Source organism: Herpailurus yagouaroundi, unplaced genomic scaffold (assembly GCF_014898765.1).
Source record: "Herpailurus yagouaroundi ecotype Mexico unplaced genomic scaffold, PumYag 100, whole genome shotgun sequence".
Taxonomy (NCBI): domain Eukaryota; kingdom Metazoa; phylum Chordata; class Mammalia; order Carnivora; family Felidae; genus Herpailurus; species Herpailurus yagouaroundi.
Window position 1 is genome coordinate 48,977,066 of NW_024412391.1, and position 13,824 is coordinate 48,990,889.

General features: G+C 39.4%; 1 protein-coding gene across 1 annotated transcript in view; it reads right to left on the bottom strand.

The window, feature by feature from the left end:
• The window catches only part of DNAH11 (dynein axonemal heavy chain 11), a 358,576-nt gene that overhangs the window by 188,016 nt on the left and 156,736 nt on the right, over positions 1–13,824 (bottom strand). The window contains 4 exon segments of the mRNA XM_040472462.1: positions 1,828–1,905; positions 3,041–3,235; positions 5,216–5,308; positions 8,400–8,538. Coding sequence (XP_040328396.1) covers positions 1,828–1,905; positions 3,041–3,235; positions 5,216–5,308; positions 8,400–8,538 — 505 coding nt within the window.

Below are 13,824 nucleotides of genomic sequence, written 5' to 3' on the forward strand. Positions count from 1 at the left end.
ACAGAATCGGAAACAGGCTCCAGGCTCTGAGCCGTCAGCCCAGAGCCTGACGCGGGGCTCGAACTCACGGACCGTGAGATCGTGACCTGGCTGAGATCGGACACTTAACCGACTGCGCCACCCAGGCGCCCCTCATTTGAGGTTTTAAACCATGTGTGCAAATAAGTAAATAAGTGTTCCTGTTCATGTTATTAAAATCCACTCTGCTCTTATGTAGGATGCATCAGAATCGCTTACAGGATGTTAAGACACAGATGTCTGGACCCAACCCAGAGCTTCTAATATTCAGTAGGGCTAGGATGACTAAGAATTTGCATTTCTAATAACGTCCGAGGTGGGACCTGTGATGCTAGTCTGGGCGTGCTTGGACACCTAGTGACCCAGAGCAACAGTTCTCAGCGTCTCAGGAGACGCTCCAGACTTGACAAAGAGGGCATGCGACACAACAGAAGCCACGGATGCTGCTCAGTGTCCTATAATGAACACAAAGGACAGCCTCCGTGACAAAGAGCTATCCGACCCAAAGTGTCAACAGTGAATGAAGCTGAGAAACTCTGATCTAGATAATGGAGAAAAAGAAGCTTTGAGGATAAGAATTCACAGGACAGATGCTTTCTCTGTGTCAGTTTAATTAATTGACATATTCACCCAAATATGTGCCCCACCTACCCTCTTTGCTTCCTCTGAGAAGCTGTGGCTTTTATTTCAGATATTCCTCGTCCCGATCTACTCACAGGGGGTTGAAGGACTAATAAACAACTGCCAAATAGCTGGGAAGGGCAAGAGTTGCTAAGTAACGTGGCCTGAGCTTCCGTGTGCTGGTTCTATCAGCTTAAGTAAAGGTTGAATAGAACAGAACCAGTGAAGATGAGATGAAAGAAATTGAATGCCTTAGGAATATTAAGCTTATATTTTTAGAAACCATTAATCTACTGGAAATTATAGAATTTAATTTTATCCTTCCCTGAACCATGGCCCTCATCTGAAACTTACTCTAACAAAATAATTACAGGTCTACCAGTTATCTACTTTAATATTTCAATTATTACATTTTTCACAAGAAAAATCACAAAACTGTGCCTCCCTGTGCAATTGTTCCAGTTTGGGTTCCGATCTACATACTGGCAAGTTCTACACACACCCATGGTCTAAAACCTCATATGCCCACTCCACGATTATTTTTAGTCTTTGGCTACTAAATATGTTCATACCCAAGCACCCTGAATTAAAATGCACGCAATTCTGCATATAGTGTCTGCCAACCAAGAAAATAAGTACGTTGCCAGGATTGTCAGTGGGACCAAACAAAATCAAGCAGTGAAGTAAAAATGAGGATAATAATACCCAGCATATATCATCACTGTGCACAGTAAATCACATATAATGTACCTAGCATAGCACATAACAGGGACCCCCACAATGTGGGTTTGGCTGCCTCTCTGTCTTTTTGTTTTCTTTTGTCCCTATCGAGGGCTATATTTCTGAGCAAGTACTGAAGGAAAATATTTGGGTTTTTCTTAGTAATATGGGAATGAGAATCTAAAGCAACTTGGGAGAGATAAAAAACTAGGTTTCATAAATATGGAAAGCCCCGTCTTCTCTCAGCTTTTCTATCTGAACAGAAGGTTCTATTTGTTACCTTCTCCCTGCCCCTAATATGAAAAAAAAAAATAGTGCAAATTGATGAAAAGGCAGTATTAGAGTCTCACATTCTACCTCAAAATTATGGAGTAATTCAATGAAGGGAACTCTTAGAGAGAATTAAAAATATGTCTGGCCAAAATCTGTTCCTTGTGTGGCTGAAAACCAGCAGGCAATTCACCATACCTCACTCTTTCCTGTGCCTGCATTTCCAACCACGAACACAGAGTGCCGCACGGTCAACAGTTCCTCAAGCTGGGCGACCTGCAGACCAAACAGGCAGTCATTGGTTCCTTTCATGAGTTGGTGATTTAAAAACAAAACAAAACACAAGAAACAAACAAACAAAAATCCCTACCCATTTTTGCTCAATTCTTTCCTTACAACCCAAGAAAGCTCCCACTTACAAAATGATGGTCCAGGAAAGTTAACATAGATGACAACCACAGCTTTTCCTGGATCTCCCCAAGAACAACATGAGAGTAAGAGTGAAGAAAAACCAGGACTCAGTGAGCCACTGATGCAGGCAGAAGTGAAGTACAGTCTAGTACTTTGGACGTGGTAGGAATTACTTACAAAATCAAAGAGTCTTCATGAAGTATTGAACAAAAACCATACATGGCTAATCACCTACAAGTGAGTAATGGCTTATATCCTTTAAAATATCTAAAATAGATACTTTATATGTATTTTAATGTCTGTGTATTTACTACACTCAAAGTGAGCGTGCATATGCACAAGCCTTTGATAAGTCAGATATCATATATGTTGACACTTTTCTCCCCATTAAAGGCACATACTAATGATTTACTTCCCATGTTCTCTAACATGGAAAGAAAAGAGCAACGTTAATTTTTGATGCATGTCACCAAGAGCAACCAAGAAATTTTATCAACTAATGAGAAGTAGGCTTACATTTAAAACCATGACTTAATAAAGGAACAACCACCATGGTGCTTAACCAAGCATGTAGGTGGCTCAGTCAGTTAAGCGTCTGTCTCTTGGTTTCGGCTCAGATCACGATCTTACACTTCATGAGTTCAAGCCCTCCATGGGGCTCTGCACTGGCAGCACAGAGCCTTCTTGGGATTCTCTTTCCCTCTCTGTCCGCCCCTCCCCGATTCATGCTCTCTCTCTCTCTCTCAAAATAAAGTAAAAAAATAAATAAAAAATAAAACCAGGACCCAATCATGTTCCTTCTCACAGAATGTAACTACAAAATAATTATTTATAATTACTGGAGTAAAGCAGGTCCTATTAGAATGCTTTAAAGAATATATTATCATTATGTAAAAGTCAGTGTAATACGTGAGTTAATGTTTTGGCTAACGATACTTAAATACAGTAAATCTCACTGCAAATGTCATGGGCTGCTGTGAAAAGCACATGTGCCATTTACTTTAAGGATGAAGCTCTCCTCAGGCTGCAGGTGAAGCTCCAGGGTAGACTGCCTGACAATCTGTTCAAAGTGCGGTGCTCTCTGCCGAGGTACGTCCAGGGCTGGAAACAGGTCACCAACCAGGCCCAAAAACACGGGGATGTCGTCTGTCACTATTTTAGGCATATTGAAGTCCCTTAATGCTCTCATGAGTACCTAGGAAGAAAACACTGTATTTAAATGGCCAATACAAGGTGTACCAGACATCTTCAAAACTAAAAATGCTGTTTTTTTATTACTTAAAAAAATTTTTTTTAATGTTTATTTATTTTTGAGGTAGAGAGAGAGAGAGTGCGAGTGGGAAAGGGGCAAAGAGAGAGGAGACACAGAATATGAAGCAGGCTCCAGGCTCCACGCTGTCAGCATAGAGCCCAATGTGGGGCTTGAACCCACAAACTGTGAGATCATGACCCGAGCCAAAGTCGAATGCTTAACCGACTGAGCCACCCAGGCACCCCTAAAAATGCTGTTTTTAAGTCTTGCATCTAAAGCAAGGCTTTAGGCATGGGATATGGATACTGGTCTCTGTTAGGTTGGCATTCTATGTATGGGGAGGCTAAATGCGTAGAAGTGCACAGAGCAGCACATGAGAAGTCTCTGCTGGTATCACAAACTTCAGACTCAGGTCGACGAGGAGGCCCTGTTCCTGCAACAATCTGCTCTGATCTTGACAAAGGGTCTGAGGCCCTTCTCTCCTTAATCCTCAAACTCCAGGATATAAATGAACTAGGCCCATCAGATCATTTTGTTCAAGAGAATCTCTAAGAACTTCAGAATAATAAATGTAACCATTTTTAGTTTGGGTATTTGTTGTGTATTGGCTGAAAACCGAAGAAGGCTTTAGATTTTAAAAGCAGTAACTTGGGGGTGCCTGGGTGGCACAGTCGGTTAAGCGTCCGACTTCAGCCAGGTCACGATCTCGCGGTCTGTGAGTTCGAGCCCCGCCTCAGGCTCTGGGCTGATGGCTCAGAGCCTGGAGCCTGTTTCTGATTCTGTGTCTCCCTCTCTCTCTGCCCCTCCCCCGTTCATGCTCTGTCTCTTTCTGTCCCAAAAATAAATAAACGTTGAAAAAAATTAAAAAAAAAATAAATAAAATCAGTAACTTGAACATCAGGATTTTTACAGAAAGACATAAGCGATCCAACAACAACAACAAAAGAAAAATCCAAGAAAATCTCGGTCCAATCATGAATTATGACTGAGAGGAAAAGAAAGTATTACAGAAGTAGAAAATCACGTAAGCATCCTTTAATGTGAAAAGAAATTCATAGATTTGTTTTCTTCAACTTCTCAAGCCATACGAAATATACACAGAGTGATGTATATCCACTGTTCTCACTATTTAGTAAAGAAAAAACTCTTAAAAAATTTAGAGAAAAAAGAAGAAGAGAAAAAGTCCTCAGCAGGGATAGAACATTCACCCAGCAGCTGTGCATAACCACCTGAGCATTGCATTTCACTGGTGTCAAGTGATCGTTCTTCCTGTTTGTTCTATGCTCATTTTACAACCCGTGAAGTGAACATACTAGGTTCCATTAGATTATGTTTTCACTGACATTTCAGGATTATTATCCCAGCTCAATTAATCAGATTTTCTGAATGTTCCTCAGAGGAAATCAACCAGTGATTACTGATCTGATTATGACTGCCAAAATATTTTTTGTAGCTGTTATTTCAAAAGCACTTATAAAATCACATTTTCTTTCCTGTATTCATATCCTTATACTCAAGAATACTTATCTTTCATGATGTAAGCAATGCCAGTCCTCAAAATATTCTATGTGGAAAAGAGAGATCATACTTTTTAAAAGTTGCTCTGTACTGGGGCGCCGGGGTGGCTCAGTTGGTTAAACGTTCAACTCTTGGGGTCGGCTCAGAGCATGATCTCATGGTTTTGGGAGTTCAAGGCCCAGGCTGGGCTCTGCACTGGCAGTGCAGAGGCTGCTTGGGATCCTCACTCCTCTCTCTCTGTCCTTCCCCAACTTGTGGTGCCTCTGTCTCTCTCAAAATAAATAAACTTAAAAAAAGAAATAAAAGTTGCGCTAGGCATGGCCCACCATCCAGATACATACTTTCATTTCTGTGAAGTTGTTTAGCTACCCACTCCACAAAACCATGTTATTAGCACTGTGGTACCTGATCTTCGGGTCTATTTTTATCTCCTCGTTTCAGGGAGCCAGCTACAACCAAGACAGATTTAATAGCGCGAAGTCCCCAATCATAATGATCCTAAAAATCAAAACATAGGTTATATTTTCTCAAAGATTTTAAAAGGGAATAAGCTTCTCATTCCAGAAGTAAAAGCCAAAAGCTGTAAGAAAAGAGTTCAGATAAATACATGCTTTAATGATGTAAAGTACTATTTTCCTGTTCTCTTCCAATTTGTAAAAACCACATCCCTTCAGTATCCTCCTCCCTCTTTCTCCTGATTCTCTGCCTCCGTCAGCAGATCTCTTCTTCCCATAGCACTGAGTTGCAGCGTGCCCAAGGATCCATCCGTCTTCCCTGCTCTCGTCTCAGTAAACCTGCTAACACTGAGTTGAACTACTTGCAAATGTTCACCTCTAAACACGGCATATTTCTCCAGTGTGACTTCAACAGATAACCCTGTGAGTCCACCCCTCCCAGACCCAGATCTCTACTTGCCCTAATAACTCTACCTCTTAATCAATCAGACGCTCCAGCCCTAACTCTGGCATTTAGTGCAGTACAAACTTTATTATTACAATTCAGGGATATAACAGTATGTCCGCTTTGAGAGTTTCGCATAATTCTGACAGAAGATTCCTTTCACAGGCTCTGGGCTCCTGGAGAACAGAGCACAGATCTATTCCCTGTTGTCTTGTAGGTCCCAACATGGTGCACTGCACAGGTAGGTACTCAGTAAAGGGACAATGAATTAAAAGATTGCTCTCTTTTGCCTTTCATCTACCACCCACAGAGTGACAACTTTTCTGTCAAATTATCTCTCAATGGCGCCTGTGGGAAAGTCAGCACCCTCTTCAAGCATCATCCATAAAAATGCACATAAAAGGATCTAACCACTTTATAAGGCTGTTGAAAGAATAAAATGCTTTGTGAGCAGTGAAACAATATATCCACGTATAAATATGTCTTTCAATCCAGCAGTGAATAGTAAAATCAATTTAGTAGGTCTTGACCATCATTTCTGCTGGTAACAGAACAGAAGAAAACAGAATGAAAAACACCATAATGCGTTGCAAATAAGAAGGGCAAGAAGTGTTGGGTGAAAATTGTTTCACCTGTGCATATGACACACGGGTGTGGGTCCTGAGTCTCAACAGAAGGAGTATTTTTTTACTGTGGGTCATGGTAAAAACTCATTTGAGAGCCACGATGCAGAAAAAGATGACGACTTGAGGAGAGAAGGCAAAGGGCAAGAACTGGAGTGTGGAGGTCAGAGAGACTGAGGAGGGGGCTAAGTCAGTGCAGTAAGAACATTAAAGGAGAGGGGGTAGAAGAAATTCTGGACACGGGTTTAAGATGAGTTGGTGACCCTTCTCAACATGTAAATCCAACAACTGCTGAAATAATCTTCACTGTTTTCATTATGCTAGTCCATCAGTCAAAACCATCCACAGGTTCTTCTTAAATCCCTACAGTTTAGAAAAGTATCAGCGTCTATCCTTCTAACTCAGCCCTTCTGTCCTGGCCTCACTGCCTTCCCTCATCTGCCCCATGACATTCCTCTAGTTGGAGAATGCTCTCCTCGTCTGTTCTACCTTTCCTCCCAACACCTCCCTCATACCTTATGGTTTTCAAGGAAGAAACTATGATCATCTCCTCCTGCATGTTCTGCTAATTTTTATCTAACAGAAACTCAATCCCGGAAGTTCTCTGAACTCCAAACTCTGAGTGTGCTGGTTTCATGTGTTCTTGCTTGTCCTCTTAATCAACCAACATGTTACTTGGATACAGTAAGTGCTCACTCAGTGTTTAAATATTACTACTGGGAATGGATGCGGTTGCAACTCTGTACTGCCCGGGTTCAGTGACATTGTTTTCTTCTGACTTCTGCCCGTGATAAAATTAAAATGAACTCCTCAAAAAAATAAGAAGGATACCACAAACAAGGAGAAAAATAAAAAATACTCACAGTATTATCACCCAGAGACAAAAATTAAAAATCACTACGTACTTCCCAGTTACTTTATATAATACATGCAGTCTAAGCGTAAAATAAATGCAAGTTGTAGATCGTATCTAGTTTGGCATGCTGCATTTTTTGCATAGAACACTGTCATAAACATTTTTCCATGTTGTTAAATTTGCTAGGATTTCCCCCCAGAATGTAAATTTACATATTAAAAGGACAACATCAATTTCGCTCTCAGAGTCCAAATTCCACCTTAACGACAGGTAATTCAAAATAAGGACATCTGTCAGTACAGGTAACTATGTGGTTCTAACTGTGGCATTTTAATACTTTCATGCCAGAAAAGCTGCAAAATAATGTCACCAGGAATTAATGAAAGGTCATCGAAAAAGTGAGGTCAAAGGTGACCACAAAGCTGAATTTAAAAATAATGAGGCTGATACATACATAATTTGTGTAGCTCATCAGCAACTTCAGTGAAACAGCAAGAAGCTAGCTACTGGACAGGAATAAAAGGTACAGCACAGGGAATATGGTCAATGGTACTGTAACAGCCTTGTATGGTGACAGACGGGAGCCACACTTGTGGTGAGCATAGCATAATGTACAGAGGTATCCAATCAGTGTGCCATACACCTGAAACTAACATCAATGAGCATCAGCTATACTCCAAAAAAAAAAAAAAAAAAAAAAAACCCAAAACACAACAAAACCAAAAACAGGTCTGACCCACTTCAGAGACTAGTAATCAAATCCACCTTCAAATAAGGGATTACCACCAAATGAGAAAATTTTTCATTTAACATTTCTTGAAGGGTTCTTTGGAAAATCAGCTTTACCTCTTCTGATTCTTATAAACACTCTTGCCGTCTCTCACTAGAAAATAGTATTCTCACCAACAAAGCAGGCAGCATAAAACTCCATGAACAATTGTAACATTGGTGAGAGTTAAAGACGATCACAGAGCCCACTGACAATTGTACATAGTACCAATCAACAGTCAACTTAAAATGTCTCATGTTTAAAATCAGAAAAAGAATATTACAAATACTAAAATAAAGATTTGCAAAATTTTACGGAAAATACAAAATTACTCTAAAAGGTCTAACTGTAATGTGAGTGATAAAGTACCCAGCATCTATGTGTCAAAAGCAGTTTTAATGGGATGTACAAACCTAGGAAAGAGAACAAAAAATTCCTCACCTGCTTGGAGAGGAGCCCCCTGCAGAGTGTGTACAATGTCACGAACTTGCGGGCTAGTGAACGCGCGTCTGCAAAGCCTTCAGCAACTAACATGATTTCACAGATTAGCTCAATGTCAGGCGCCACCATGGCACAGGGTCTGAAAAGGAAATACGAAATTTAGTTTTAAAACGTTCTAAGGTAATATGTACAGATTGCTGAAATCAAATGATTAATTTGTACCAACATTCTCACCATTCTGAAGCAGTTCACAATTACCTCTGTCCATCACAGCTAACAAGACCCTCTGCTTCAACTAAAAAATGTCCGTCAGTTACTAGATACATAGAAAAAGACGGAATGTCTGGAAATGACAGAAGGATGGGTGTAAGAGCTTAAGGAACATCTGTGGTATATTCTCCTATAAGTAAGTCATCACTGTAGAAAACTGAGTGATACTCGGGGCTAGAGGCCACCTTTACCTGTGGCCTGTGCTGAGCTAGTAAATGCTTAATGACTGGCTCTCCAAAAATAGCATTTGCAGGTTTCCACAGAATAAACACCTGCACCATGGCTAACTTCAATCTATCAACATACCACTAAATGTGGGCCTGGGAAGAGATGTGCAGTAGCATACCACCAAACAGACAAAGCAGATATAAAGGATCTAAGCGCATCAGTATGACTGAAATAGTGATGCGTTCTGAGTATTTATCACTTTTGTTTTAAATATAATCAAATGTTTATATAATTAAGTTTCCATTCGTGGCTGTGCTTATAGAATTCATGAAAATTTAACTATCAGTGCTTTCAAGCTGGTACAGGCTCTTTCTAGCAGGCCACTGCCTCAGGCCAGCTTGGTTACACTTTTAAGATAAAAATTTACCAAAACGTAACGTTTAACTCCCCTTCTTGGAGGGGGGTTCCACAAAGTCCTCCCCAAAGACCACTGCCCTGGACAGCAACATCTGAAAACATTCTACTCAACTGAAGGGCAAAAAAGGAACCAAATAAGTAAATAAGCCTGCTATTTTAGAATTCTTAAAGTACACAGTCCAAAGTGTTCCTCCACCTGCTTTTATAAATATAATTACAGTCTAGAGTGTGCATATCTAGGTTTTCACCCTGAACATTCCTAAGTTTCTTTGGATCTATGCCGTGACTATTTCTCCTATTTAAATTACACCCACACTTTCCCCACGCTTTGTACTCTTATCATAGGATAGAAATACTAAAGATGAACAGTAAATAGGGGACAGGACAGAAAAGGCAGTGAGTTGACTTGCGTGGTACATACGTTAATACTGACAACTTTTTTTTACTGAGCACTTTCTTCACGCCATACAGAGCATGAAAAGCTTTTCATGCACTCTCTCCCTTAATTGTCACAAGTCTACGAAGTGGCTCCTCTCCTCATCACTATTTTGCAGAATGCAGACTAAGGTTCTGAGAAGGGCAAGCACATACGCTCAGCCCTGAGGCAGGTCAATGGTGGCATCAGGACGCTCTCAGGGCTCAGGCATAGTAGCCTGAGCCTTCTCCACTCATGAATGCTACTGGCGTCATCCAAACTGGCCTTCAAACTTGGCTGACATGAGTACTAGCACCGCAACATAAGTGAGGCTCTACTTCGTTAGACCAAATTTACGAACACGGCACAAAACAATTTCAAATTTTGAGACCCAAATGTAAACATGCAGGAGATGAACTGGGATACAAATGTAAAAATACTGGAAAGATGTACCATTTTCAAATCCAAGTATTCTATAATCATTACGTTTCTAAGGATAGATGGTGTCTAAAAAATTTTTTTTTTTTAAATAGACATCATACAGCCGCTATGCTAGGCAAGCTGTTTTATGAAGAAAGAAAAACATTTAATAAAGCATGCTGGACTAATTGACTATTTGGGAAAAGAATTCTGTTTAAATACTCATGTTACCAACCAAAAGAAGTTCTCGACAAATAAAGTACATTTAAAAATTCATACTATACAAATTAGAAGAAAATACAAATGAAACATGATTAAATATCTAGACAGATGGACAAGCAAATTTCAAGCTTAAAAGAAGGGAAAGAAATCACACTAAAAACTATAGAGGTTCTTACCTCATATGTTAAAAGCCTATCATTTTGAAGGCAGACACTGAATAATAATATATACTGTGAACACCAAAGAATTCTTGAAAATGTAACTGATAAACCTCTAGCTCAAAAAAGCAAAAACAGGAGAAAAGACACAAATGACCCATAAAAGACATGGACTGGAGATGTCACTATAGATAATAAAGGAATATTATGAACAAATAAATGCCAATACATTCAATAATCTAGAAAATGTAGAAAGACTTCTTAAAAGATGGAAATTACCAAAAACTAATAAAAGAAATAAAAAATATGAATAGCTCCATATCAAAGAAGTTGAGTCTATCACAAAAAGAAAAAAGAACAAAAAACCCCCAAAAAACTCCCACAAAGAAAAACCCAGGCCCAGATGGCTTCACTGATTAATTCCATCCTGTATTTAAGGGGTAAATAAAAAAAAAAAAAAAAAAAAATTAAAAAAAAAACCCCCAAAAAACTCCCACAAAGAAAAACCCAGGCCCAGATGGCTTCACTGTTTAATTCTATCCTGTATTTAAGGGGTAAATAAAAAAATAAAATAAAATTAAATAAGGGGTAAATAATACCAATCCCACACAAACTCTCAACAAAATAGGCAAGGGAGCATTTGCCAACTAGTTTCATGAGGACAGCATACCCTAATGTCAAAACAAGATAAAGATACTACAAGAAAGGACACTATAGACCAATATCCCTCATGGTGTGGATTTAAAAATCCTTAACAAAACAGGGGCGCCTGGGTGGCTCAATTGGTTAAGTTTCCAACTTCAATTCAGGTCATGATCTCACAGCCTGCGAGTTCAAGCCTCAGGCTGGGCGTTGTGTGATAGCTCAGAGCCTGAAGCCTGCTTCAGATTATGTGTCTCCACCTCTCACTACCTCTCCCCCACTCACACACTGTCTCTGTCACTCAAAAATGAATGTTAGAAAAAAAAAAATCCTTAACAAAATACTTGCATGTTGAGGGGCGCCTGGGTGGCTCAGTCGGTTAAGCGTCCGACTTCGGTTCAGGTCATGATCTCGCGGTCCATGAGTTCAAGCCCTGCGTTGGGCTCTGTGCTGACAGCTCAGAGCGTGGAGCCTGTTTCAGATGCTTTGTCTCCCTCTCTCTCTGACCCTACCCCGTTCATGCTCTGTCTCTCTCTGTCTCAAAAATAAATAAACGTTAAAAAAAAAATTTTTTTTTAAAAATAGTAGCATGTTGAGTCCAGCAAAATAAATATAAAAAATAGTATCTCCTGACTAAGTAGAGTTTATCCCAGGAATGCAGCATTAGAGAATTGTTTAGCAATGGAAAACATCAATCAATATAATCTAGCACCTTAACAGAAAAAGGACAATACCACAAAACTTCTGGCAGAAAACCTGTGAAAATTTTTGCAACTTGGGACTAGTAAAACTTTCTTAACTAGCATATTAAAAAAAAATTGATAAACTGTATTCCATCTCATTCAAAATGGACACCATTTAGGGGTGCCTGGGTGGCTCAGTCGGTTAAGCATCCGACTTCGGCTCAGGTCACGATCTCACGGTCCCCAGTTCAGATTCTGTGTCCCCTTCTCTCTCTGCCCCTCTCCCGCTCACGTTCTGTTTCTCTCTTTCTCTCTCAAAAATAAATAAAAATTAAAAAAAAATTTTTAAATGGACATTTAAAATGGACACCATTAAGAAAATTAAAAGGCAAGCCACAAATTAGGAGTGAAGTATTTGCAATATATGAATTTCACAAAGGAAGCATACACAATACAGCTCTTCAAAAAGTGAAGGGAATGGCCAGTAAGTTCAAAGATGTTCAAATCATGATCCATCATGCAAATGCAGCAGACTAAACCCACAATGACATACCTCCATGTATCTATTAGATGGACTACAACTTGGTAAGAACGTAGAGCAATCAAAATTCTCATATACTGACGGTGAGACTGTAAAATAGTACCACCATCTTGGAAACCCAACTGGCAGATTCTAATACAGTCAAACACACATTTGCCATGAGACTTTCCTTCATAGGTATTTACCCAAAAGAAGATATATGTTCACACAAAGATTGTAGAGGACTGTTCATAGCAGCTTTATTCATAAGAGCCCCAAACTGGAAACCCAAATGTCCATCAACTGGTGTATGGATAAACAGGTTGTAATATGTCTCTACAACAGAATACTAATCACCTACAAAAGACCTACTGATCTCCTCAACTTGGAGGAATCCTCAAACCTTATCATTCAAGGAAAGAAGCTAACACAGACGAGTACAAACGAGTACAGAACATGAACTCTAGGAAAGGCAAATTTAACCTAGAGCCACAGAAGACACATCTGTTGTATGGGGGATTAACGTCAAAGAGGCACCACTTCCAGGGGTTGGAAATATTCCATATCTTGATTGTGGTAAATATTTTCACAAGCTGTACCCTTAAATGCATGCAATTTATTACATGAAATTATACCTGAACAAAGTTGATTTAAAATAGGAGAGAAACACAACTGGTTCAGATACAGTACAGCTTCTCTGACAGACTGTTAATAAGTGTATACATTGGTAAAATATTTTTGGAAGGCAGGTCATCGATAGGTATTTTATTCATTCACCAGGTAATTCTACATGTACAAATCTATTCTGGGTAATAATCTGAAATAGGGTAACTCTTCATGTGAAGAGATATTTATAGTCTGTTTTATGATCATAAAAAACTGCAAAGAAAAACACAAACCCTTCAGGTCAGACAATAGGGAACAGTTAAGAAAATTATGGATAAGCCGTGAAAGAGACTGTTTTGAAGCTACATAAAATAGCATTTCCAAGGAATTTCCAATAATACAATAAACTACTTATGTCAAAATATTAAGAACTAAATAAAAATCATACCTAAAATAATATCTTAACTTCATAAAATCTGAATTATAAAAGAGGCCAAAAAAAGGTAACAATTACCACTTCTGGGTGGTAAAGCTGTAACCTTTTATCCTTTTCTGTATTTTCCACATATTCTATAACTAATAAAAAAACTTTGTTTATAATAAAGACATCATTATAAAAGAGCTAGTATTCAATGTTTGAATGTACCATGCAACTTTTAAGTAATGATTTTAAGTTCTGGCTTCATATTTCAAAAGAGTTAAACTTGGGGCGCCTGGGTGGCGCAGTCAGTTAAGCGTCTGACTTCAGCCAGGTCACAATCTCGCGGTCCGTGAGTTCGAGCCCCACATCAGGCTCTGGGCTGATGGCTCAGACCTGGAGCCTGTTTCCGATTCTGTGTCTCCCTCTCTCTCTGCCCCTCCCCCGTTCATGCTCTGTCTCTCTCTGTCCCAAAAATAAATAAAC